This window comes from Neophocaena asiaeorientalis, unplaced genomic scaffold, assembly GCF_003031525.2.
Source record: "Neophocaena asiaeorientalis asiaeorientalis breed wild unplaced genomic scaffold, Neophocaena_asiaeorientalis_V1.1 scaffold155, whole genome shotgun sequence".
NCBI lineage: Eukaryota > Metazoa > Chordata > Mammalia > Artiodactyla > Phocoenidae > Neophocaena > Neophocaena asiaeorientalis.
In genome coordinates, this window is record NW_020173040.1 from 6,069,835 (window position 1) to 6,092,256 (window position 22,422).

The window sequence follows — 22,422 nt, forward strand, 5'->3', positions numbered from 1 at the left end:
TGCATCCTGTTTCCTCTGTCTGTCAAGTGCTTACCTTGATTCTTTTATCTACATGTCCAAATCCTACCCGTTTTACATAGTGTTATATCATTTGAGCCGCACAGAATCTCTTAAAAATTATTCTTGCGAGATGATTCTTGTTTTTAAAAAGTAATTTATTTTTGGCTGCGTTGGGTCTTCGTTGCTGCACGCGGGCTTTCTCTAGTTGCCGTGAGCGGGGGCTACTCTTTGTTGCGGTGCGCCGGCTTCTCACTGCGGTGGCTTCTCTTGTTGCGGAGCACGGGCTCTGGGTGCACGGGCTTCAGTAGTTGTGGCGTGTGGGCTCGGTAGTTGTGGCACACGGGCTTAGTTGCTCCGCGGCATGTGGGATCTTCCCGGACCAGGGCTCAAACCCGTGTCCCCTGCATTGGCAGGAGGATTCTTAACCACTGTGCCACCAGGGAAGCCCCAAGATGATTCTTTTTAAAAAGTATTCCACAGTGAACTTAGCTTGGGCAATGCCGTATGTATCATCTTTCTGTGGGTTTATAGAGAGCACCGAGACATTCAAGGCTCTGAGAAGGGCTGCAGTAAGGATGCCTATTTAACTCAGCCTTTCTCAAACTGTTCTAACTACTTAGGCATACCCATCACTTCTCCCCAGGCTGTCTCCTAACTGGGACCCCTGCCCCCTACTTGGCCCATCTGCCTGAATCCACAGCCTATAGTCCCAGGAAACTTCCAAAGCTCGACCCCGCCCTTTGTCAATTTCCTCTTCGGAAACTTTCATGGGTCTCTTTGACTTAAAGAAGAAAATCCAGAGCCCTTGCCTCTGTACCACAGGTCGCCCCCCACCATCTTCTCCCCACTTAACGTTCATTACTGTGTGCCCCTTTCCGGACCCTAGAGATACCAGCTTCTTTGCCCTGCTGCATCCTGTTTCCTCTGTCTGTCAAGTGCTTACCTTGATTCTTTTATCTACATGTCCAAATCCTACCCGTTTTACATAGTGTTATATCATTTGAGCCGCACAGAATCTCTTAAAAATTATTCTTGCGAGATGATTCTTGTTTTTAAAAAGTAATTTATTTTTGGCTGCGTTGGGTCTTCGTTGCTGCACGCGGGCTTTCTCTAGTTGCCGTGAGCGGGGGCTACTCTTTGTTGCGGTGCGCCGGCTTCTCACTGCGGTGGCTTCTCTTGTTGCGGAGCACGGGCTCTGGGTGCACGGGCTTCAGTAGTTGTGGCGTGTGGGCTCGGTAGTTGTGGCACACGGGCTTAGTTGCTCCGCGGCATGTGGGATCTTCCCGGACCAGGGCTCAAACCCGTGTCCCCTGCATTGGCAGGAGGATTCTTAACCACTGTGCCACCAGGGAAGCCCCAAGATGATTCTTTTTAAAAAGTATTCCACAGTGAACTTAGCTTGGGCAATGCCGTATGTATCATCTTTCTGTGGGTTTATAGAGAGCACCGAGACATTCAAGGCTCTGAGAAGGGCTGCAGTAAGGATGCCTATTTAACTCAGCCTTTCTCAAACTGATCTACAACAGAACTCTTTCCCTCTCCACAGCTGTTAACATACACAGGGTATTTTGGAAATGCTTCCTAGAGAGTTAGCTCTAAAATTATCCTTAACTCGTTTTTATTGATGAAGATGCTGAGGCTCGGAGACAAAAATGGTTGCATAAGCTGAGTGAAAGGAACTTCAATCCCATTTTTTTCCTTTAGGACACAGTGATCACTTACAATGTTTCTTGTCCCATGAGGACTTGAAAACGTATTTTCTGCAGCCTGGAAGTTACTTGCTTCTAAGATTATAACTCTCATTTCTCTTTCCCAATATCTGAATTTTATCCTAAACGTTCTAAAAATGATCTTTTCTTTTCTAAAAATGATCCTGTCCAAGTATTTCTTTGGCTTTTGTTTTCCTGACAGATGTTTCACAAGTAAGTAACAAAAGGCTCCAATTAACTTTTTCCAAGAGCCTCATCAAATGATGAAAGAAAAGTAGCAAATAAATGTTCCAGTATATACCTGGTTTATGTCAAAATTATAATAATTCTAAAAGGGAGGGAATGGTGTCCTAATTTAAACAGATATTTATTGCTACACCATGAACTGAGTAAATTACTCAGAGTCTAGCAATGTATGTGTGCATTTCTGTTTTACTATTAGCTTTGAGCAGTTTTGAAGAATATAAATTTAAAATACTCTATAATTGCAATAAAATAAAGATTTCATAATTTTTCAAAAATAAAAGTAAAAATTAGTAAAAAGCTGTTTCAAAAAACTCCTTGTATGTTTGTTCATAATTTTGTTATTATCACCTGGCTTTTAAATCCACCTGTGTTGTAAGTTGTGAGATGCTTCTTTATGTTACTTTATCATATTAAGATTGATTTAGGGGGTCAGGGGACCTTGTGCATGTTCAGGGCTATACCCCTGAAGAGTGACATCAGAGGGCTGCACCCTGTTGGGGAATAGACCTTACCTAACAAGTCTAGCCAAAGTCACTAAACAGATACACAAGTGGATAAGCAAACAACAACAGGCACTGAGGGTGGGGAATCAGTACCCAGAGTTCCTACAATATGTTATCTAAAATGTTCAGGTTTCAACAAAAAATTTTGAGACCTGCAAATAAACAGGAGCATGTGATCCATCCACAGGGAAAGTAACAGGATTTGAGAGGACCCAAATGTTGGACTTGGTAGACAAAGACTTCAAAGCAATTATTATAAACATGTTCAACGAACTAAGAGAAACCAAGGTTAATGAATTTAAGGAAGGTATGATGACAATGCCTCCTCAGATATAGAATATCAATAGAGAAATGGAAAAAAAAAAAGAGGTAAGTGGAGATTCTGGAGTTGAGAAGTATCATAACCAAAATGAAAAATTCACCAGATAGATGGAATAGTAGGTTTGAGCTGGCAGAAGAAGAAATAAGCAAACTTGAAGATAAATCAATAGAAATTTTATGCAATTTGAAGAACAGAGAGAAAAAAGAAGAAAGAAAAGTGAATATGGCCTTACAGAAACAAGGACATTATTAAGTGCACCAACAATAAGGAGTTCTGGAAGAAGAGGAAAGAGAGAAAGGGAGCAGAATAATATTCAAAGAAAGAATGGCAAATCCCAAATTCTATTTAAATAAAACAGTGATCTACCCATCCAAGAAGCTCAACAAATTCCAAATAGGATAAATGCAAAGAGAGTGCCTCTCAGACCATGGTCAAAATGATGAAAGACAAAGACAAAGAGAACGTCTGGAAAGCAGCAAGGGGCTGTACAACACACTTAGTAGACAAACAATGGAACCCCAATAAGATTAATCATTGACTTCTTATTAGAGCCAATGGAAGCCAGAAGGCAGAAGGAGGGCATATCTGAAGTGTTAAAAGAAAAAACTGTAACCAAGAGTCTTATACCCAGTAAAACTATCTTACAAAACTGCCCATGAAGGTGAAATGGGCAGACAGGTAGAAACTGAGAGAATGTGTTGTTGGCAGACCTGCTTTACAAGAAATACCAACAGAGACTCTTCAGGTGGAAAGCAAGTAATACCAGGCTGTAATTGGTATCCACATGAAAAAATAAAGATAATTATGTATGTAATCTACAAAAGAGTATAATTGCACATTTTTAGTCCTGACTCATTTCAGAAGCAATTGCATAAAGCAACATGTATGTAATTGTATTGTTGATCCTGTAACATACAGAAGTGTACAATACTTGACCGTAATAGCACAAAGAAAATAGGTGAGAGCAAAGCTGTCTTGGTGTAAGGACTTAAGCAAATAACCGAATCATTAGAACCTTAATAAATCATATGGAGATGAAAGTTGCCTTATCATACTCCTGATTTTACAGGGAATATGGAAACAAAGAGAAAAAACATGGACTTTGGAGTCAGAAAATCTGAGTTAAGTCCTTGCTTTGAGCAACTGTTAGCAGTTTGAACTTGGATAAGCCACTAGCATCTTTGAGTCTCAGTTACCTGATTTATCAAGTGCAGTTAGTGGTATAATATCTGACCTACCTTCTTTGTCCCATTTATCCTTTTGAAGGATCCTAGCATGTGGTGCTGTACTGAAAAAGCTCATGGATTCACCAATGTGTGAGAATATTCCTATTTGCATCCCAAGCTGCAGCCTGCCAGCTCAAATCCAAGTTCATCTCCAAAGTCCCCCTTCCCTCAGTCACCACCCATAGATCTCCTTACTCTCATTCTCACCATCCCCCAAGGCAGAAATGAATCTTTCTTTACGTGCCTATGGCCCTTCATTGGCACATCTTTAATTGCACTCATTCCATTTTCTCTGAAGTAATTTGTTTTCATGAACTCTCCTTCTCTTGTAGACTGAGGTTTCTGAAGGGAAGAAAGGTCCCTGTGTCTTTCATTTCTGTCCTCTTAGTAGACACTAAATAAAGGTAAATCACTGAATGCATTCAATCAGCATCAAGCCCTGGGGAGTCCTGCAGGGAATTTTATGAGTCCTTCCTACTCATAAAATTATATTTTGTTTAAAAAATGTTGGCTCCAGCATATTCCGGTTTTATCAAGACTTCTTGCAAATCATAGGCTTGTCCTTGCACTTGGTATCTGGGGAAGGCAGGAGGAATGCTGTAAAGTCTGTGGAAATAAGAACCGCCTCAGAAGCATATAAACACAAATAGGCTGGCATGACATATTTCTTACTTTGGAGGCAGTGAAAATTTTGAGTAATTTTCTCTTCCACCTTCTTTCTGTATTATTTTGGTTTCCAAATTTCTACATTGAGCTTGTATTATGATTAGGATGAAATGGCTGCTTGCTGATAATAAAAGTAGGCTGCAAGCAAGCTATGTTTCCATTTCAAAGCTCCTCTTTGCTGCCCCTCAAAGCAAGGGATACTCTACTTAAAAGCAATTTTCGTTTAGATTCTAAAAGAAAAAAAAAAGGTTAAAAATTTCTCTCTAGCGGGCATTTAGGACAGTGAGGTCTGTAGGCTCGAGTTTTTTCTCTTGCCTGCTTTGCAATTAAACTCGAGAAAAACCTAAGAGGGGAAGTGAGGCGCAGGGTGGGGGGGCGGAGGTGGGGCGGTGACAGCCCCTGGGATGGGGCCGCACCAGAGCCCAGCGCAACTCATGTGTCGTCACTTATTGGCTAGCAGGGTCCCGGACCTTGGCCAATCGCAGGGGGCCGGGTCGTCATGGCGACGGGGAGGCCAACACAGGCGCTGTGCCCCGGAAGCTTGTTCGCGGGAGAGCAGGGGACGATGGCTCAGAACCTGTACGGTCCAGGAGTCCGGATGGGCAACTGGAACGAGGACGTCTACCTGGAGGAGGTACGGAGGCAGTGGCCGGGCACGGCCCGCCCACTGCCCGGGGACTCCCCCGCCTGGCCTAAGTTCGGGCCCCTACTTAGAGCATCCCAAGCCTCCTTTCGCACCCAGCACACACCCAATGTCCGTAAAATCCCAACTCACTCTGAACGCGCTAAGAATCTCACTGGCTGACCCGCAGGTCTCACGCCCTTCTACTCTTCACGCGCGTCTCTTGGCCTCCCAAACTCTCAAGGCTCCTGCCTGTGTCTCTCCCTTAGTCTAGAGCCCCACTAAATTCCCTCTGTTCCGCAGAGACTTACAGTCTCCGAAGCTGCGGTCCAGGTGAGCAGGTAGACTGTAAGCAGAAATACTGCCCCCATCCCCCACCTTGTCCCACATCCCCTCCTGAGTGTCCCCGTAGCATCCCTTGTTACTGACCTTATACTCATTGCCCTGAATTGACCTATGGCGGTCTTAACAAGACCCTGGGCCATCCTTTTATGGAACTAGTTGGGTGGGGAGACACTTTCGGTGTCCATCATCATACAACTAGCAGAGACCTCAGTAGGAGGGGATATATGACCTCCAAATGTTACTCATCATTGTCACTGGTTGGAGTAATTATAGGTGATGTTTCTTTTTTGTGTCTTTCTCATTTTTCTAAACATTCCACAATGAAATAAAAAATAAAGTAATGCTAAAAAAAGTCCCCCATTTCCATCATGCTCACATTACTTTTTACGTTCTCAAATTTTGCTCTTACAACTTGTCGTGCTTTGGACCTGAAAGCTCTCAGTATCTCTATTATTCAGGACTCTTGCTGACCCTTTGGGTTTCATTCATTTTTCTCTTTAACCAGGAGCTCATGAAAGACTTCTTAGCAAAGAAGGACAAGGGACAACTTCTCATACAGAGAAACAGAAGACTGAAAGAGAATCTTCTGAGACCGGTAATTTTAAATTCAAGCGTTGTTTTCAAAAGTCTGTCAAATTAAATGTGAGAATATGTAAGGCAAGCAAAAATTCCATAAGTGAGTTGTCATTTGGAAAATACCAATTCTTCTCTTTAGATAACCACAATGTTTAAAATTCCCTAAGATTTTAGAAACGTGAGAAGTTTGCTATTAATTTTGTTTACCTGCATTTTCCAAATTAAGAAATGAATAGATTGATACATGCACGAGTAAAGTGCCCTTTAGTTGGTGCTCAAGAAAATTTCTAGGAATGTTGAATAAGTTAATAATGGAATCAACCCATGAAATTTTTCATCAGCTTTATTTTACTTCGTTTGGGATTATCAGGGGCATTGATTTGGCAAATTGGGAGCAGATTGGTGGCAGGAAAAAGAAGAAGAAAGATTTCAGGAAATTCAAGTCAATCCCTTCTTAAAATAGGGTACATCTGCAGTGGCCTCGGCACTGGCTGTGAAGGAATTGCATGGTTTATCTGAAAAACTCCTATTTAAATTGTAGATGCAGCTTTCCATATCTGAAGACGGATACATTCGCTATGGCGACAAAGTGATGCTTGTGAATCCTGACCACCCTGAGACAGAAGCTGATCTGTTTCTGGGCGGGGACCTGAGCTTGTGTATGACTCCAGATGAAATTAAAGCCCATCTGAGTGACGAATTAGAGGTGCCCTGTGGCCTGAGCGCAGCTCAAACCAAGATCCCGGTTGGCAGAAACACTTTTACCGTTTTGTGGTAAAGATACTTTAATTTTAGGCTCGTTTTCATCATAAATATCTGTTTTCACTTGCAGTTTAAGGATGCCCTGGGATTAGAGCAGTGCTGATTGGAGGCAAAGGTTACGTGACTATTCTCTGTGATTCTCATCTTGCTTTCATATCTTGAGAATGATCGTCAAGGGGCCTTGGCAATCCTGTTACCTTAAACATCAGGATAATGGGTAATTTGATTTCAGTTCACATCAGGATAATGGATAATTTGAATTCAATTCAAAATGCTTAATTCAAAAGTATTGCATCCAGGGAATTAAATTCAGAATCTGCCCAGAAGCCAAGTGGGTTTTCCTAATGACATTTCATAAGGCTTTGAGCTCATTTGAGTGCTTTCATTGTTTTTAATGCTACTCTGTTATTTCTACATCAGAAATATATAGTTAAATGCAAGGTAGCAGTCCATGGGGATTTGCTGTTTTAAAATTAATTGTCCACTAAAAATGTACTTGAAATTTTGGAGACGAGCATTTAAATCCTTAGAGAATAGATACATAATTATTTTGGAATCGAGCATTTAAAGCCTTAGAGAATAGATACATAATTACAATTAAAAGTCATTGCTTTCAGTTTGTTACTAAACTATGATAGCAAGTTTATATGACAGGGATATAACTAGTCCTTTAAGTCTTTAGAGTTTTCGAATACACATAATTTATGTTAAAACAGCTAAAAATTGATCACAGTTTCTGTTTCCTGGAAGATTAAGAGGGAAGAGTGTATTAAACGTCTACAAATTTGTTACCTTGCTTCTCTCTAAGGTTGTCAGTGTATGGGGATGTCATATATAGAATAGGGAATATAGTCAGTAATATCATAATAATTTTAAATGGCAACAGATGGTAAGTGGATTTATCGTGATCCTCTCCTAACGTGTATAAATATCAAATCATGATGCATACACTTAAAGCTAAATATAAGATTATATATCAATTGTACTTCAATTAAAAAAAGATGCCAGTGGACTTGGACCAATTCGTTAGTGTAGGACAGTATGACTTGATCAGTCCACCCTAGGCTCACGAAGCGGGAACACTGTGTGTTCCGAGTGTGTTGGAAGACAGTGAGTAAGGTGCCAGCAAGACTTGGGGGCCAAAAGAAAAGACCTTTTGGTAAGTGACTTATTTCAGTTACGGTACATGAATAGACATTACTAAGAAAACTATAAACCGAAGTGCAGACACAAAAAATAGAGCTGCAGAATGGTCCTAATACAGAGAATTTACATTATATTAATTCTCCACTGACAGTACAGCTGGAGAGGTCACTGGTCAGGTCCTTAGATACGGGCAGAACTTTCGCCTCGGGATAGCAGGAGGATTTGCAGACAGAATGGTAAGTCGTAATACTGCACGTCTACTTTGGACCAGTCATTTTTGTTTCCATGTGGGTTAATGGCTACTTACTGAAGTGGACAGAGAACTGTACGGGCATGGCCTCCATCTCTGGCCTCATTATGGTGTCAGCCTGCAGCTTTTCCGAGGCAGTCTGGGGCCAATTCTTTCCTTCTAACCTCACGAATTACAAAAATACATCCTTAAAAGCTGAAGCGTAAGGGGGAAAAAAAAAACCTCTTTGCAATGCAGCTGGTAAAAAGCAAAAATTTATACCACCTCCACTTGTAAGTTAAGTGATCAGATTATGTAATATTCTGACAGCTGTTTAATGTCACCAATGCTAACACATTTGCATAAATCGGGGAGCACAAGTCTTTGATCTTTACCTCTACCTTGGGAATTAGGCAGTGTAATAGAACCAGATAAATATGGATTTGAATTCCAGCTGAGATGCATACCTAAGGGTTGGGACTTTGGGTAAGTTATTTAACCTTTTTGAGTCTTTCTATAAAATGGAGATTATTTACTTACTACGTGTTTAAGAGCTTCACATATGTAAACTCATTTATTCCCCCCAACAAGTCTTTAAAGTAGGGACTGTTTTACCCCTGTTTTACTGATGGGGAAACCGAGGCACAGCCAGTTAAGTGACTTCGCTCCAAGTCACTTGGCTACTAAGGGGGAGAGCTGGTATTATATATAACATTCTTCATTGAATCAAAGATTCCGTTATTGTATGATGTGGCACCGTCAACACCAGCAGCATCATTATTATTTTCATACTATCAAGAAATCAATGCTGGCAGATAAATTCTGACACACCATGGACGGTAAGCTGCAGCCTGATTTTAAATGTGAAAATTAGAGGAAATACCCAGTTGTTGAAAGAGGAAGTAAATCATCACTCCCTCATCCAGAGAGTAGCCCTACTAACATTTTAGCTTATTTTATAAAGGGAAAATCTTAAAATATAGGGGAAATTACAAGCATTACAACATTTAGATATTATTTTTTTCTTCTCTTTTTTTGTTTCTCTCTTTCTTTTTATTTACCTTCTTTTCCCACCCCTCCCTTCCATCTCTGCTCTTCTTCTCTTTCCCCTAAATCATCTGTTCTTTGCCTGTTTGTCGACTTGGGCTTAAATATCTGCTCTTCCAGAGATTATAAAAGTTTGCCATGTTTGTTGCTAATATTTCCTCTCATTTGTTAACTTGGCTTTTAAATTGTAGTTGTTCTCATCTATTTTTAAGTAAAATCTATCAGTGCTTTCCTCTGTAATTCCTTCCATTGCTCAGAGCCTTTGAAGTCTGCTCCAAAGATATGATAAAAAGAATAACTTGTATTAATTTTTAGATGTCTAAACTTGAACTGTTGCTTAAGTTTATTCTTTCATCCGCTTGGGATTTATTTTGATAGAGGCCTTGATGTGAACATCTAAATTTCCCCCAAATGACTAGTCAGTCATATCTGTGTTATTTCTTGAATAATTATTCCTTTCTTCACTGACACATGCTGCGTGTATTAAATTATTATACGTGCCTTTCTATTTGGATCCTTTGAACTGGAGTTGTTTATTTTTATTCCAGGTCACTCTGATGACTTGTAGGACTAGTTCTTTATCATTACACTTCTTTGTCTGAATTATGTTAGGAATTAATCTTTCAGTCAAATGTAGTAATAATTTTTTTAAGTGCCTCTGCCCCTGTGGGGGGGGGAAATCACTTGGTATTTTGATTGGCATTTTAAAATTAAGTAAGCTCACATTTTTAGTAGCTTTACAATATTTGTCCTTCTGAGATGTCTCTCTGTTTCTTCAATTATTCTTTTCTATCTCTCAGTGAAGTTTTGTGCTTTCCTTCACATGGATCTGACACTGATCTCGTCAAGGTTATTCCTTGGTATCTTCTATTTTGGAAGCTACTGAAGGTAGGTCCTTTTGACAGTTGCAGCAAAAATAGAAGATAGACATTGATTTTTATACTCACCTTGGATGAAATCACTTACTCTTATGAATTCAGGTTGATTCTCTTAGGACTTCTAGGTAGGCAGTCAGCTCATCTTCAAATTATGACAATTTTATCTCTTCTCAAATTCTTATACCTCTTATTTCTGTTTCTTGTCTTTGAATTAGCAAGCTCTTTCAGGGTATTTATGAAAAATCTGTTGATGGTGGCCTTGTAGAGGCCTGATTTTTGTTCCTGATTTTCTTATTGTTTTTCTTTATATGAACGAAGCAACGTTTGTGGTTTGAGATAGACATTATTTTCCATTTGGTCTGAATGGCATTGTCATCAGCCGGGCCAAAGCCGCAGTGCATCTTGCACCCATCTTCCTTTCCCACCCACATCCAGCTCCAGCTATTGTCAGGTCCCATGGCTCTTCCTTCACAGTGCAGTTCGGCCCATCTTTGCACTCCCAGTGCTGGTACCTCAGTCCAGGACCCCATAGCTTCGTCCCTTTAGTCTATCCTGACTTCATCTGATACTGGCAGCGTGCTGTCAGGTCAATCCTTTAAAAGCTCAGCTTTGCTCACCTTGCACCTCCATTGAAAAGTCAGTAGCGGTGCCCCCATTGCCCTCTGCATGAAGTGCTGCTGTTCACTGTGGCATTTGAAGCCCTCTGTAATATGTCCCTACCCTGCCTGTCCATGCTCATCCTCTCGGGCTCCCTGATACCACATCACCTCCTCCTCGGAGTCTTTCCTGAGCCCCTGGGAGAGCATGTGTTCCCATCTCTCCCCTCCTGTAGCTCTTTGCATCCCTGCTGGACGCCATACCTTACAGATGCTTCCAGTTTCTATACTCAGTCATCCCTCCTGTCAGTCGGAAAGCTTCTTGAGGGCAGTACCTCATTTCTGCCTTCCCCCAGAGCGCTTCATGACATAGCTTTGTATAGAAAAGGTGTTTAATGAAAACCGATCAAGATATGCCGAAATGACCTCCAGGTGCAGGGCGAAGGCGAATCAGTAAACGGCTAATGAGGAACTAACATTATGTACCTTTCAGCAAGATGGGGTGCTCCTTGGCAAAGTTATAGGCAACCAGAGAGCTGACATAAGTTCCAAGTGTGGACGTCAATTCCAGAGGGGCCGAGGCCCCCTTGGAGGCTCACGTATGAATATCAGCTGTGCTGGTATTGGTTTTAAGAGCACTTCACTTCATGCAATAAGTTTCATGCAACATTATTTATAATGAATAAAATATTGCTCCAGGCCTGATGTCCTGAAAAAGAGGAGGAGTCAGAATGGGAGAAAATATTTGCAAACAAAGCAACTGACAAAGGATTAATCTCCAAAATATACAAGCAGCTCGTGCAGCTCAGTATCAAAAAAACAAACAACCCAATCCAAAAATGGGCAGAAGACCTAAATAGACATTTCTCCAAAGAAGATATACAGATTGCCAACAAACACATGAAAAGACGCTCAACATCACTAATCATTAGAGAAATGCAAATCAAAACTACAATGAGGTATCACCTCACACCAGTTAGAATGGCCATAATCAAAATATCTACAAACAATAAATGCTGGAGAGGGTGTGGAGAAAAGGGAACCCTCTTGCACTGTTGGTGGGTATGTAAGCTGATATAGCCAGTATGGAGAACAGTATGGAGGCTCCTTAAAAAACTAAAAATAAGACTACCATACGACCCAGCAATCCCACTACTGGGCATAAACCCTGAGAAAACCATATTTCAAAAACAGTCATGTACCACAATGTTCATTGCAGTAGCCCGGACGTGGAAGCAACCTAAGTGTCCATCGACAGATGAATGGGTAAAGAAGATGTGGCACATATATACAATGGAATATTACTCAGCCATAAAAAGGAACGAAATTGAATTATTTGTAGTGAGGTGGATGGACCTAGAGTCTGTCATACAGAGTGAAGTAAGTCAGAAAGAGAAAAACAAATACCGTATGCTAACACATATATATGGAATCTAAAAAAAAAAAGGTTCTGAAGAATGTAGGGGCAGGACAGGAATAAAGACGAAGACATAGAGAATGGACTTGAGGACATGGGGAGGGGGAAGGGGAAGCTGGGACGAAGTGAGAGAGTGGCATGGACATATATACACTACCAAACGTAAAATAGATAGCTAGTGGGAAGCAGCCGCGTAGCACAGGGAGATCAGCTCAGTGTTTTGTGACCAGCTTGAGCGGTGGGATAGGGAGGGTGGGAGGGAGGGAGATGCAAGAGGGAGGAGATATGGGGATATATGTATACGTATAGCTGATTCACTTTGTTATACAGCAGAAACTAACACACCATTGTAAAGCAATTATACTCCAATAAAGATGTTAAAAAAAAATAAAGAGGAGGAGTGCATGAGATGGAGAGGGAGGCTGGGTTTGGTATTCCAAGGAAGGGAAAGCAGTTGCCGGTGATGTGAGGGCGGGTGGTCTCAGCCTCTGAGATGGCCTTTCTGAGGAGAGGAAAGTTGAATGTTCTTGTACAATCCGTAAGAACAGGGATTTTGAAAACTGCTTTTGAACACACTGGCCGTCCAGCCTCTCGGGTAGTTGTGAGGTAGTCCATCTGCTTGCTGTCGTTTTCAGTTATATTTATCAAGTGACCACAGGACCCTCATGAAGTCGTCTAAGAGGTCTTGGCTCCAGGAGGTGTACCTGACGGATGAGGACTCCTACCTGAACTGCTGGCAGGCGGCCTTCCCTGACCCCCAGCTACGCCTGGAATATGAAGGCTTCCCCGTCCTGGTGAGCGCAGCCTGGGGAAGGCAGACGTGTGGGCGGATGCTGTGAAGTGGGTGCGATTTACTCGTGTGTGTGAAATGGAGGCTTGTCAGGGCTCCGATGCCTTATATGCCTCACACATTTTCACTCTCTCTTTTTCATTTCTTTCTTGTTTTAAAAAAATATTTATTTGTTTTTATTAAAAAATTTTTAAAAAACCTTCTTTTGGCTGCACCGTGCAGCATGCAGGATCTTAGCTCCCTGACCAGGGATCGAACCTGTGCCACCTGCAGGGGAAGAGCAGAGTCTTAACCACTGGACCGCCCGGAAGTCCCTCTTTTTCATTTCTAACTCAAGTTTGGGAGGCACCATTTTGCCCTGTGGCAGCATCCCGCCTTGGTGTTTCTCGACTCTGGCGGCGCACAGAATCACCTACAGAGCTTCATAAAGATACCGAGGCCCAGGCTCTGCCCCTGAGATCAGGCTGAGAACCACTGCCCCGAGATTATAAGGATGAGGACACTGCTTTCTTTCAGGCCTCTGTTAAGTCCTCATTTCTAAAGAGACTGGGTAATCTGGGGGAAGTGAAGGACAGGGTGGGGCCGACGCACAGGTGAGCACGTTGCTGGACATTTTCTCAGGAGCCTGGGCCCTGCGGACAGGAGCACAGTTCTGGATGGGAAGGCAGGTCTGGTGGGCACAGAGCTGTTTTGAGGACCAGAGGCCATGCTACTTGCTTGTGAGACATCCAGCAGACGGAGACTAAGGAGTTGTTGGAGGTTATTGGGAGAGTTACTGGATTTACAGCCAGGAAGGACTTAAAAGAGTTGGCCATCCAGGAAGGGGCCCCCAGTTACCAGGCACTCTGAATCCACCTGACGCAGTAGGCTTCTCTCCCGAGCTCTGTAGGCGGACCCAGGTTTGCAAGGGTCTTTCTCCCAGCACAGAGAATATACACGTGGTCCACAAGGATGCATGCTTGACAGATTTCCTCTCTTCCACTGGTCTTTGCCAAGCTTTGCTCCCCTTGGAATTGCCTCTCATTCCCATGATTTAAACTGTCAGTATCTCCGCTTCATTGTCTGTAAAGTGGGGATAGATGATGATGCCTAACTTACGAGGTTTCGTGAGGATTAAGCGGTTAGTACATTTTACAGTGTTTATTAGAAAAGTGCCTGGCCCAGACAGCGCTCCCAAGCATTCATTGTTGTTAATTTAATGGTGGTTGTTCTATTGTTGCCGTCATTAGGTTAGACAGGTTGGGGAGTTCAGGCACCAGGAGCTCATTTCTCTGTTCCTAACTCAGTCCACAGCCCGAGGCAGGTCTCTGAGCCACATTCAGACACATCTGCAGAATGGGACATTTCATACCTGTCCAGCTGCTGTCCACATGTCAATACCCTCCAGTCAGAGACCATCAGGAGCACCTGGGGTTGAACGAGTCGGCTTCATTCCTTGTTGCAGTGATGGAGAACGTGCGCCATGGAAAACCGTGGGGCGTCTCAGTAAGAGGCTGGTATACATGGTCCGAAAGGATACATGCACCCCAGTGTTCATAGCAGCACTGTTTACAATAGCCAAGACATGAAAGCAACCTAAATGTCCGTGGACAGAGGAGCGGATAAAGAAGATGTGGTACATATAATACAATGGAATAGTACTCAGCCATAGAAAAGAATGAATTAATGCCGTTTGCAGCAACATGGATGGGCCTAGAGACTGTCATACTGAGTGAAGTAAGTCAGACAGAGGAAGAAATACGATATCGCTTATATGCGGAATCTGAAGAGAAATGATACAAATGAACTTAGTTACAAAACAGAAACAGACTCACAGACTTAGAGAACGAATTTACGGTTACCAGGGGGAAGGGTGGGAGGAAGGGATAGTTAGGGAGTTTGGGATTGACATGTACACTCTGCTATCTTTTAAATGGATAACTAACAAGGACCTACTGTGTAGCACAGGGAACTCTGCTCAATATTATGTAACAACCTAAATGGGAAAAGAATTTGAAAAAGAACAGATACATGTGTATGTATAACTGAATCACTTTGCTGTACACCTGAAACTAACACAACGTTGTTAATCGACTATGCTCCAATATAAAATAAAAAGTTTTAAAAATAAAATAAAATAAAATAATTAGAAGGAAAGGACAAGTTATAGAATTGGGGCTGTGGTTGGGAGATTTTAGTGAGGGTCTCAGGAAGTGGGGCTTGGCCCTGGATTGGAATCTGACAGGAAGCAGGGCTGTCTCAGTACATCTTATCTATAGGGGGCAGGCCAGAGCACGACCAAAGCTGTCGTGAGTAAGGAAGCAGTAATCACTCCTGTTCTCTGGGGGGGAGGAGGACATGTGGTATTCTGTGGCTTGGACAATGCTCGTGTTTTTGCTGTGTTCAGACATGATCACAAAGTGGTCTTCTTTTTGTCTTGACCCATCGGGGTCACAGCGTGGCCTTGTCTGATGTGGGCACCGTGTGAAATTGATTATATTCCATAGGAGAACACTAAGGCAGAGCCCTGGCTGCCAGGCCAGTTCCCGGATGTCAGGGGCTGCTTTTCCCCATCTCACTTAGCTTACCTGAGTCAGGGTTTTGAAATAATATGCCTTTTATTTTCTGATTATAAACAATATATGTTCACTTATGGAAAGTCAGAAAAGTACAAAAAATAATATGATGATTACCAGTAGTTCCATCTTCTAGAGAAAGCCACTGTTATCATTTCTTTTTCCATGTATGTGTTTTTTTAATTTAGTTTTAATTTAAAAAAAAAATAGGACATCCGGAATATTCTTATTTTTTCCACTTAACACCACTGACCATATTTCAAGTTGTCAAAGATCTTCTCCAATATGACTTTAAATGATTGTATAATGTTTCACCATATGTGTATCTATAATAATGTATTTATTAATCTATTATGGTTTGGCTTCTAGATTCTCTCTCTCTCTCTCTCTCTGAATATATACTATATTTTCAAATTTTTGCTTTTAGGAAACTGGAGGCCTTAATTCATAATTCAAATAACATACTCTCTTTATCTTTAAAGGCAAATGCAAAACTTCTTATCAATCACTGCCACACGAATCGCGGACTGGTGGCCCACCGGCATCTTTTCTTAAGGTATTGTATAGCAGGGTGCAAGAAAATGCCATGCCAGGGGGCAGGGGCTGTGAATATAGGCAAAGAAGTTCAATTTAAAGAGGATGACCACACACAGAAAAAGTCCTTTGATGACGAAATATCGCCACATAGAACTTTGATGGTGTGAAAACTCCTATTAGAGCCCCTTCTATTATACAGGTCCTTCCCCACAGAGGACTTTAGCTATAATGGGATCCTATATACCTGGTCCTTGCCCAAGTAGGCTGAGTCTTGTTGGCAAACACATAGTGTTTTAGAGAGCCCCCCTCCAAGAGCTTTATATAGCAGTCTGTTGAATTACGTGCTTTGAGATGAACTTAACAGCTTACTGAGGGATGTAATTCCATTTCCAACCAGTGTTAATTCTTTCTTGCCCCAGTACCTATTTTGGAAAGGAAGCAGAGGTCGCTGTACACACATATCTGGATTCACACAGAGTTGAAAAGCCGAAGAACCATTGGATGTTGGTGACTGGGAATCCCGGGAAGGACTCGTCCACCATGTTGGACCTGTCTAAACGGCCGGCGGAGGACACCCGAGTCCTGGAGCACGTGGCGGAGCCGGAGGCCAGGAACGCACCGGGCGCGCATGCGTGCACTCGTCCGATGTAGCTTTTACAGGAAATCTATCTCGGTCATGCCTCAAGCTATTCTTAAGGAAGGCACGGAACTCTCTGAATTTTGTATTAAAACAAAGGCTGTATTCGGATTATTGAATTAACGGTGGAGGTCTAGGACACAGGAAAAAACAAAAAACCTTGCCTTGGGCCACAGCGCAGAAATGGTCTTTGAAAGTGACAGATGGTATTCCTTTGTTGATGACCAAATTCTGAAGACTCAGCTTCCTTTATTTAGACCCTACAGCAGCAGCTTCTATAAGGACTGTAAAAAACTCGTTACTTTTTAAAGCTACGTCTCTGTAATGAAGCTGTCGGAACTTGGCTGAATTTCTGCCACCATTCTCTTTCCCCCGACTCTGTACAACGTACTAAGAAATCACAAATGGGTAGCTGTGGACTGTGGCCTTACTTTAGAGCTGAACATTTTCCCCCTTGTATTTTTGTGTCTCCTTCTAGCTTGCGGGGGTGGACTGAAGACCTCTATTTGACCTCCATTATTTTATAATGATTTTCATATTGCAGAATCTCCTTATTTCTACTTTATCTTTGAAACCAGTACATTAGTTGTGGCATTCACATCATCAGACAGAATACATATATATCCTTCCACGTGTTTGTCCATCTACTCATTCTTTGTCGAGTACGGAGCACCTATGATGTGTAAGGTGTTGTAATGGGATGAAGAGACGCCCAGCCCAGGAAGTAAAGGTGAGGGCTAAGGCTGGTTTGCTTTTAAATACCGTCGGCCCTCCGTATCTGCGGTTTCGCATCCGTGGCTTCAACCAACCGCTGAATGTGTAGTATTATGTTTATGATGTGCGGTTGGTTGAATCTGCGGCTATGGAACCCGCAGATTCGGAAGCCACATTAAGGAATTTGAGCATCCTAGGATTTTGGTATCCTCGGGGGCCCTGGAACCAATCAAGCCAATGTGGCTTGAGCCTCTTCGAGGAGACAGGCATTTGCCCTTCACGTGCAGTAGGAGTTAGGGCGGTGGTTCCTGCCCTTGGCTGTGCACTGGATTCAGCTGGAGAACTTTAGCAATTACTGATGCCTGACACTGGCCCAGAAATTCTGAGTGAATGGTCTGGGGTGCATCCAGGGCAAGGAACATTTTCAGTGGTCTTCGGCTGCCTCTAATGTACTGCCAGAGCTGGGATTCACTGCATCAGGAGAGGAGAAGGAGGCGACGGTTCCTTGGGGGCGGTCAGGAAAGGCTTTTCTGAGTGGGCATTAAATCAGAATTTCTGGGGTGGGGCTTTAAAAAATACAGATGCTTGGGCCTACCTCTGGAGATTCTTATTTAATTGATTTGGATTGGAGCCCAGGTATCAGCATTTTAAAAACACTTGCTACTTTTAAAAAGATGTGCCGCCTGGGTTGAGAACCTCTGACTTAGCTGAGCAGAATTTGGTTTGCCTGTGTATCTCCAAAGGGTGTAACCAGCACTGGAAGTTTAAACAATCTGCAAGCGTCTAGATCAGTTCTGGTGCATTCTTGTCCTGCCATGAGGTGCCCGCGGAAAGCTTTCAGACAACATGGGGACCCACATTGCTTCCTTAAGCCATCTTTCAATGGTTCCTTGACTGAATCGCTAAAGAGCTTTTTTTTTTTTTTTTTTTTTTTAGTCCCCCGCATCGGCAGGCGGACTCCCAACCACTGCGCCACCAGGGAAGCCCTCGCTAAAGAGCTTTAGTCCCCCAGGAATACTGACCAAGTTTGCGAGCATATAGTTAGTGACAACTATGGTGTGACTTCCACCTGGCTGATGGCAGCTGTAAGGCCCAGTCATTTTAATTCAAAGATGTTAAAATATGAAAAAGAAATCCCTGTATATCTTAGAATAGGTGAAAGACAATAACTAGAAAGTTCGTGCTATTGAACTGAGCGAACACTCTCACCTGTATATTACGTTGTGTGATCACATCAGAGCTTCTGCCTTGGGTCTGCTGAGTACATTCAAAATTATTAAGCGGTTTTTACACTCATTTCCTTATTCTCACTATTTTCTGGGCTTAGATTGGATATTGTTCATTGCCATAACCACATTTCTTGAGGAATATCTGTTGACTAAATGAATGAATCCGTATCCTTTGCAGAGGTGACAATAGGCTTGTAGAAGTTAAGCGATTTGCTCAAGGTCACATAGCTCATAAATAGCAGAATTGGGCAGGACCAAGTCAGATCTTCTAGACCTTCTTCTAAACCAAAGTTTTCTAACCGCACACTCTCAATTTTGGGGGGTCCAGATAATTCTTTGTTGTGGGGGACTGTCCTGCACCTTATAAGATGGTTGGCAGCATCCCTGGCCTCTACCTACTAGATGACAGTAACACACCTCTACTTGAGACAACTAAAAATGTCTCTTGTCGTTGCTAAATATTCCCTGGGGGAAAAAACATGCCATTTGAGTACCCCTGTCCCTTGGTCTTCTAGATCTTCTTTGTTTGCCATCGACAGGATGCTGTAGAGGGTTTTTCCTTTCTATTTTTTTTAATAGAGGTTAGAATATACAGTGTCTAGGCAGCTTCCAGGTTTACTAATAATCTGCTTCTGGCATCTGACCTGAGCTTTGGTGGAAACCTAGAATTTTGTGTAGGTTGGGCCTCCAGGATAAGGTTGCTATGTGGACCTATGCATACTTCACCTTGATACGCACAGCCAAGAGTGGTATTCAAATTGTTAAACAACCTACACAGTTTTTCCTGAATATCACTGGGCACTAACCTAACAAAACAAGCTCCAGCCACAGTGCTGGGGTAGGGTCCTCGAGGCCCCCTGCTGGGCCAGGCATTTACTCTCTAGTTTCTGAACTGCAGGGAAGTCCAAGGGTTTCCACCCCACCACGGAGGTGCCAGGGTTGCCCGGGGCATCTGAGGGACTTGGGTCAGTAGCTGTGTGAGAGGCACACAGTACCTTGGTAGTGGTCTCCAGTGTGGGATACACAAGCTGGCCCATTGAGACGTGAAAGGAAAAGTTTAGAACTTCTATGTATATCATTATTTTACCCTGTAAAATACATTAACGTGTGTTTCCTATTGTTCAAAATGTTACTTTGTGTAACATTAATGTGTGTGTGTGTGTGTGTGTGTGTGTGTGTGTGTGTGTGTAGTTAATGCTCAAAGCTTACCAGGAAGGGTGTACAATAACAGTGTGGAGACCATTCTGTGTGCTGTGTGTCGTTGTTTGTCGTACAGAATGTGCCACCGAGTCAGTGTTGCTGCGTAGCTCTGTCCCCAGTCGTGGGCTACAGGTTCCCCCTGCCCAACCCAAGGTTCACTTTTGCTCAGTTGCACAGATTTCTATCCATCCTCCACTGTGTGCTGGTTCTCTTACTAGGATGGTGGAGACAGCAACAAATAAGGCAAAGACCCTGCAACTGCGGGCGAAGGGAGAGGGAAGAAGAAACCACCGGCGATTACTCCCCGAGCCTTCTATATGATCCCTGTGGGAGAACAAGGAGATGCTCGGGCACCAGGGAAGGCTGCCCTCGGATGACACTTGAGTGAGAAAGGACACCACAGAGAACAGCATTCCTGGCTAGGGAGGCCCGAAGTGGGGGGGGTGTTTGGAGCAGTGGTGAGAGGGGGGCACTTGGCGAGGGGCCGGTTCACAAGGGGCTGTGTGCAGAGCTGCTATTCAACAGGTCCACCCAGTAAGTCTGCACTGGCTGTTAAAATAGTGTATCCCTCTGTATTGGTTGGAAAATAGCTACTGACCCAAGTCCCTGAGATGCCCCTGGCAGCCCTGCCACCTCCCTGGGGAGGACCCTTGGACTTCCCTGCAATTCAGCAACTACAGAGTTAATGTCTGGCCCAGCAGGGGGCCTCGAGGACCCTACCCCAGCCCTGTGGCCGGAGTTTGTTTTGTTAGGTTAGTGCCCAGTGATATTCAGGAAAAACTGTGTAGGTTGTTTAATAATTTGAATACCACTCTTGGCTGCGTGTATCAAGTTACTGAATTTGCATTTTATCTGGAAGGTGGTGGTCAGCCTTCGAAAGAGTGTGAGGACGAAAGGGGCATGATTTTGCTTTAGGAAGAGTATTACGGAAGCAGCAGGGAGGTAAAGGGGTCCCTGGGGACAGATGAGCCTCTGAACTAAGGCAGTGTCAGGGGCCGTGCACAGGAGGGGATGGGTTGGAGAGAGGTCAGAGAGAGAGAGAGAGACAGGACTCCAAACCTGGTGTATGTAAGACCAAGAGAAGACGAGGAGGTGGCAAGCAGGTTTGGGGGGCATGCCTATCCCTGAGACTCAGGACTCGGGAGGACCAGCAATTGTGCAGGGAAGTTGAGTGGTTGCCTGGAGACAACATGATGTAGCCTGTTTGTCTGTGGGTCCAGCTGCAACCTTGCTACAGTGCCTTCCTCAGCATGGTGATGTCCTCTGCCAGGCTGGTTGGACCCACCAAAACCCCAGCTAAATCCTTGATAATTGGCAGCAAATAAAGCTTTAAGATTGAGTAGTACCTATAACTCCCTGCCAGGAGAGGACGGAGGAGTCCGGCAAAGCCTGGTGGCCAGGACTGGCCACTTCCCAGCTGCAGGGATGTTATCTCTCTGAGAATCAGTGCATCAGCTGTGAAATGAGGGTACCGGCCCTTGAGGGCTGCTGGGAGAACCGGATATGTTCAGTTATGTGAAATCAGGTGCTCTCTATGTGTAAGTGCTTCCCTGTTTCCCCTCTGTCTTCGTACGTGAGTTTAGTACATGGACATCCAAGTCAAGGAGTGAGTTTGTCTCCACCTCCACACCTGGGATTGGACCCCTTTTCTTTCCCACAAACAGTACACCTTTGTGCATTCAATCGAATCCAACAGACCTCATGACTTTTTTATATCAGGTACTGAGCTAGACCCTGGGAAGTATAAACGTGTTCTTACCTTCAGGGCCTCAACTGGGAGATGATGCTTAAGAGATGAAGAGAGGTTATTCCTGTTAAAGAAAAAAAAAAAAGGCATAACCCAAAGCCATTGACTTGGGGGAAATGCAGGATGTATTAAGAAAGCAGACGGAAGTTCACTTCGATTGGAGCCTTGAGTAAGAGATAAGAGGTAAAGCCTTTAAAAGAAAGGCCAGGAGCTTCCCTGGTGGCGCAGTGGTTAAGAACCTGCCTGCTAATGCAGGGGACATGGGTTCAAGCCCTGGTCTGGGAAGATTTCACATGCTGTGGAGCAACTAAGCCCATGTGCCGCAACTACTGAGCCTGTGCTCCAGAGCCTGTGAGCCACAACTACTGAACCTGTGTGCCACAACTACTGAAGCTCACGCACCGCAACGAAGAGTAGCCCCGGTTTGCCTCAACTAGAGAAAAAGCAACACAGCAGCAAAGAGCCAATGAAACCAAAAAAAAAAAAATTAATTAATTACTTAAAAAAGAAAAAAAGAAAGGCCAGAGTGTGGAAATTTGCATATAATACAGTATGTAGTGGGGAGCCACTGCAGGTTTTGGAGCAGGGGAGAGATAGGACAAGAAAGGAAGGTTAATCTGGGAGGGACAGGTACAAGGTAAGTTAAAGGCAGAGGTCATTTCTGAATCCATAATCACAGATGATGAGACCACTAAGGCTTGAACCTATGGAGAGCAGAGCTGA

The 22,422-nt window shown here is 43.4% G+C and overlaps 1 protein-coding gene across 1 annotated transcript; it reads left to right on the forward strand.

The window, feature by feature from the left end:
• The first annotated feature begins 5,211 nt into the window (after window positions 1-5,211).
• On the forward strand, window positions 5,212-16,823 carry CFAP161 (cilia and flagella associated protein 161). The gene is made up of 7 exons (XM_024742812.1): window positions 5,212-5,306; window positions 6,145-6,234; window positions 6,757-6,989; window positions 8,275-8,359; window positions 12,926-13,084; window positions 16,118-16,191; window positions 16,592-16,823. The coding sequence occupies exons 1-7, from the start codon at window positions 5,238-5,240 to the stop codon at window positions 16,821-16,823; spliced, it is 942 nt and encodes a 313-aa protein (XP_024598580.1). The 5' UTR covers window positions 5,212-5,237.
• The last annotated feature ends 5,599 nt before the right edge of the window (window positions 16,824-22,422 follow it).

Coding starts and splice junctions, on each gene's coding strand:
- CFAP161 (XM_024742812.1), top strand. CDS start 5,238: ATGGCTCAGAACCTGTACGGTCCAGGAGTCCGGATGGGCAACTGGAAC. Junction 5,307..6,144: donor AGGACGTCTACCTGGAGGAG/GTACGGAGGCAG, acceptor CTCTTTAACCAG/GAGCTCATGAAAGACTTCTT. Junction 6,235..6,756: donor AAGAGAATCTTCTGAGACCG/GTAATTTTAAAT, acceptor TTTAAATTGTAG/ATGCAGCTTTCCATATCTGA.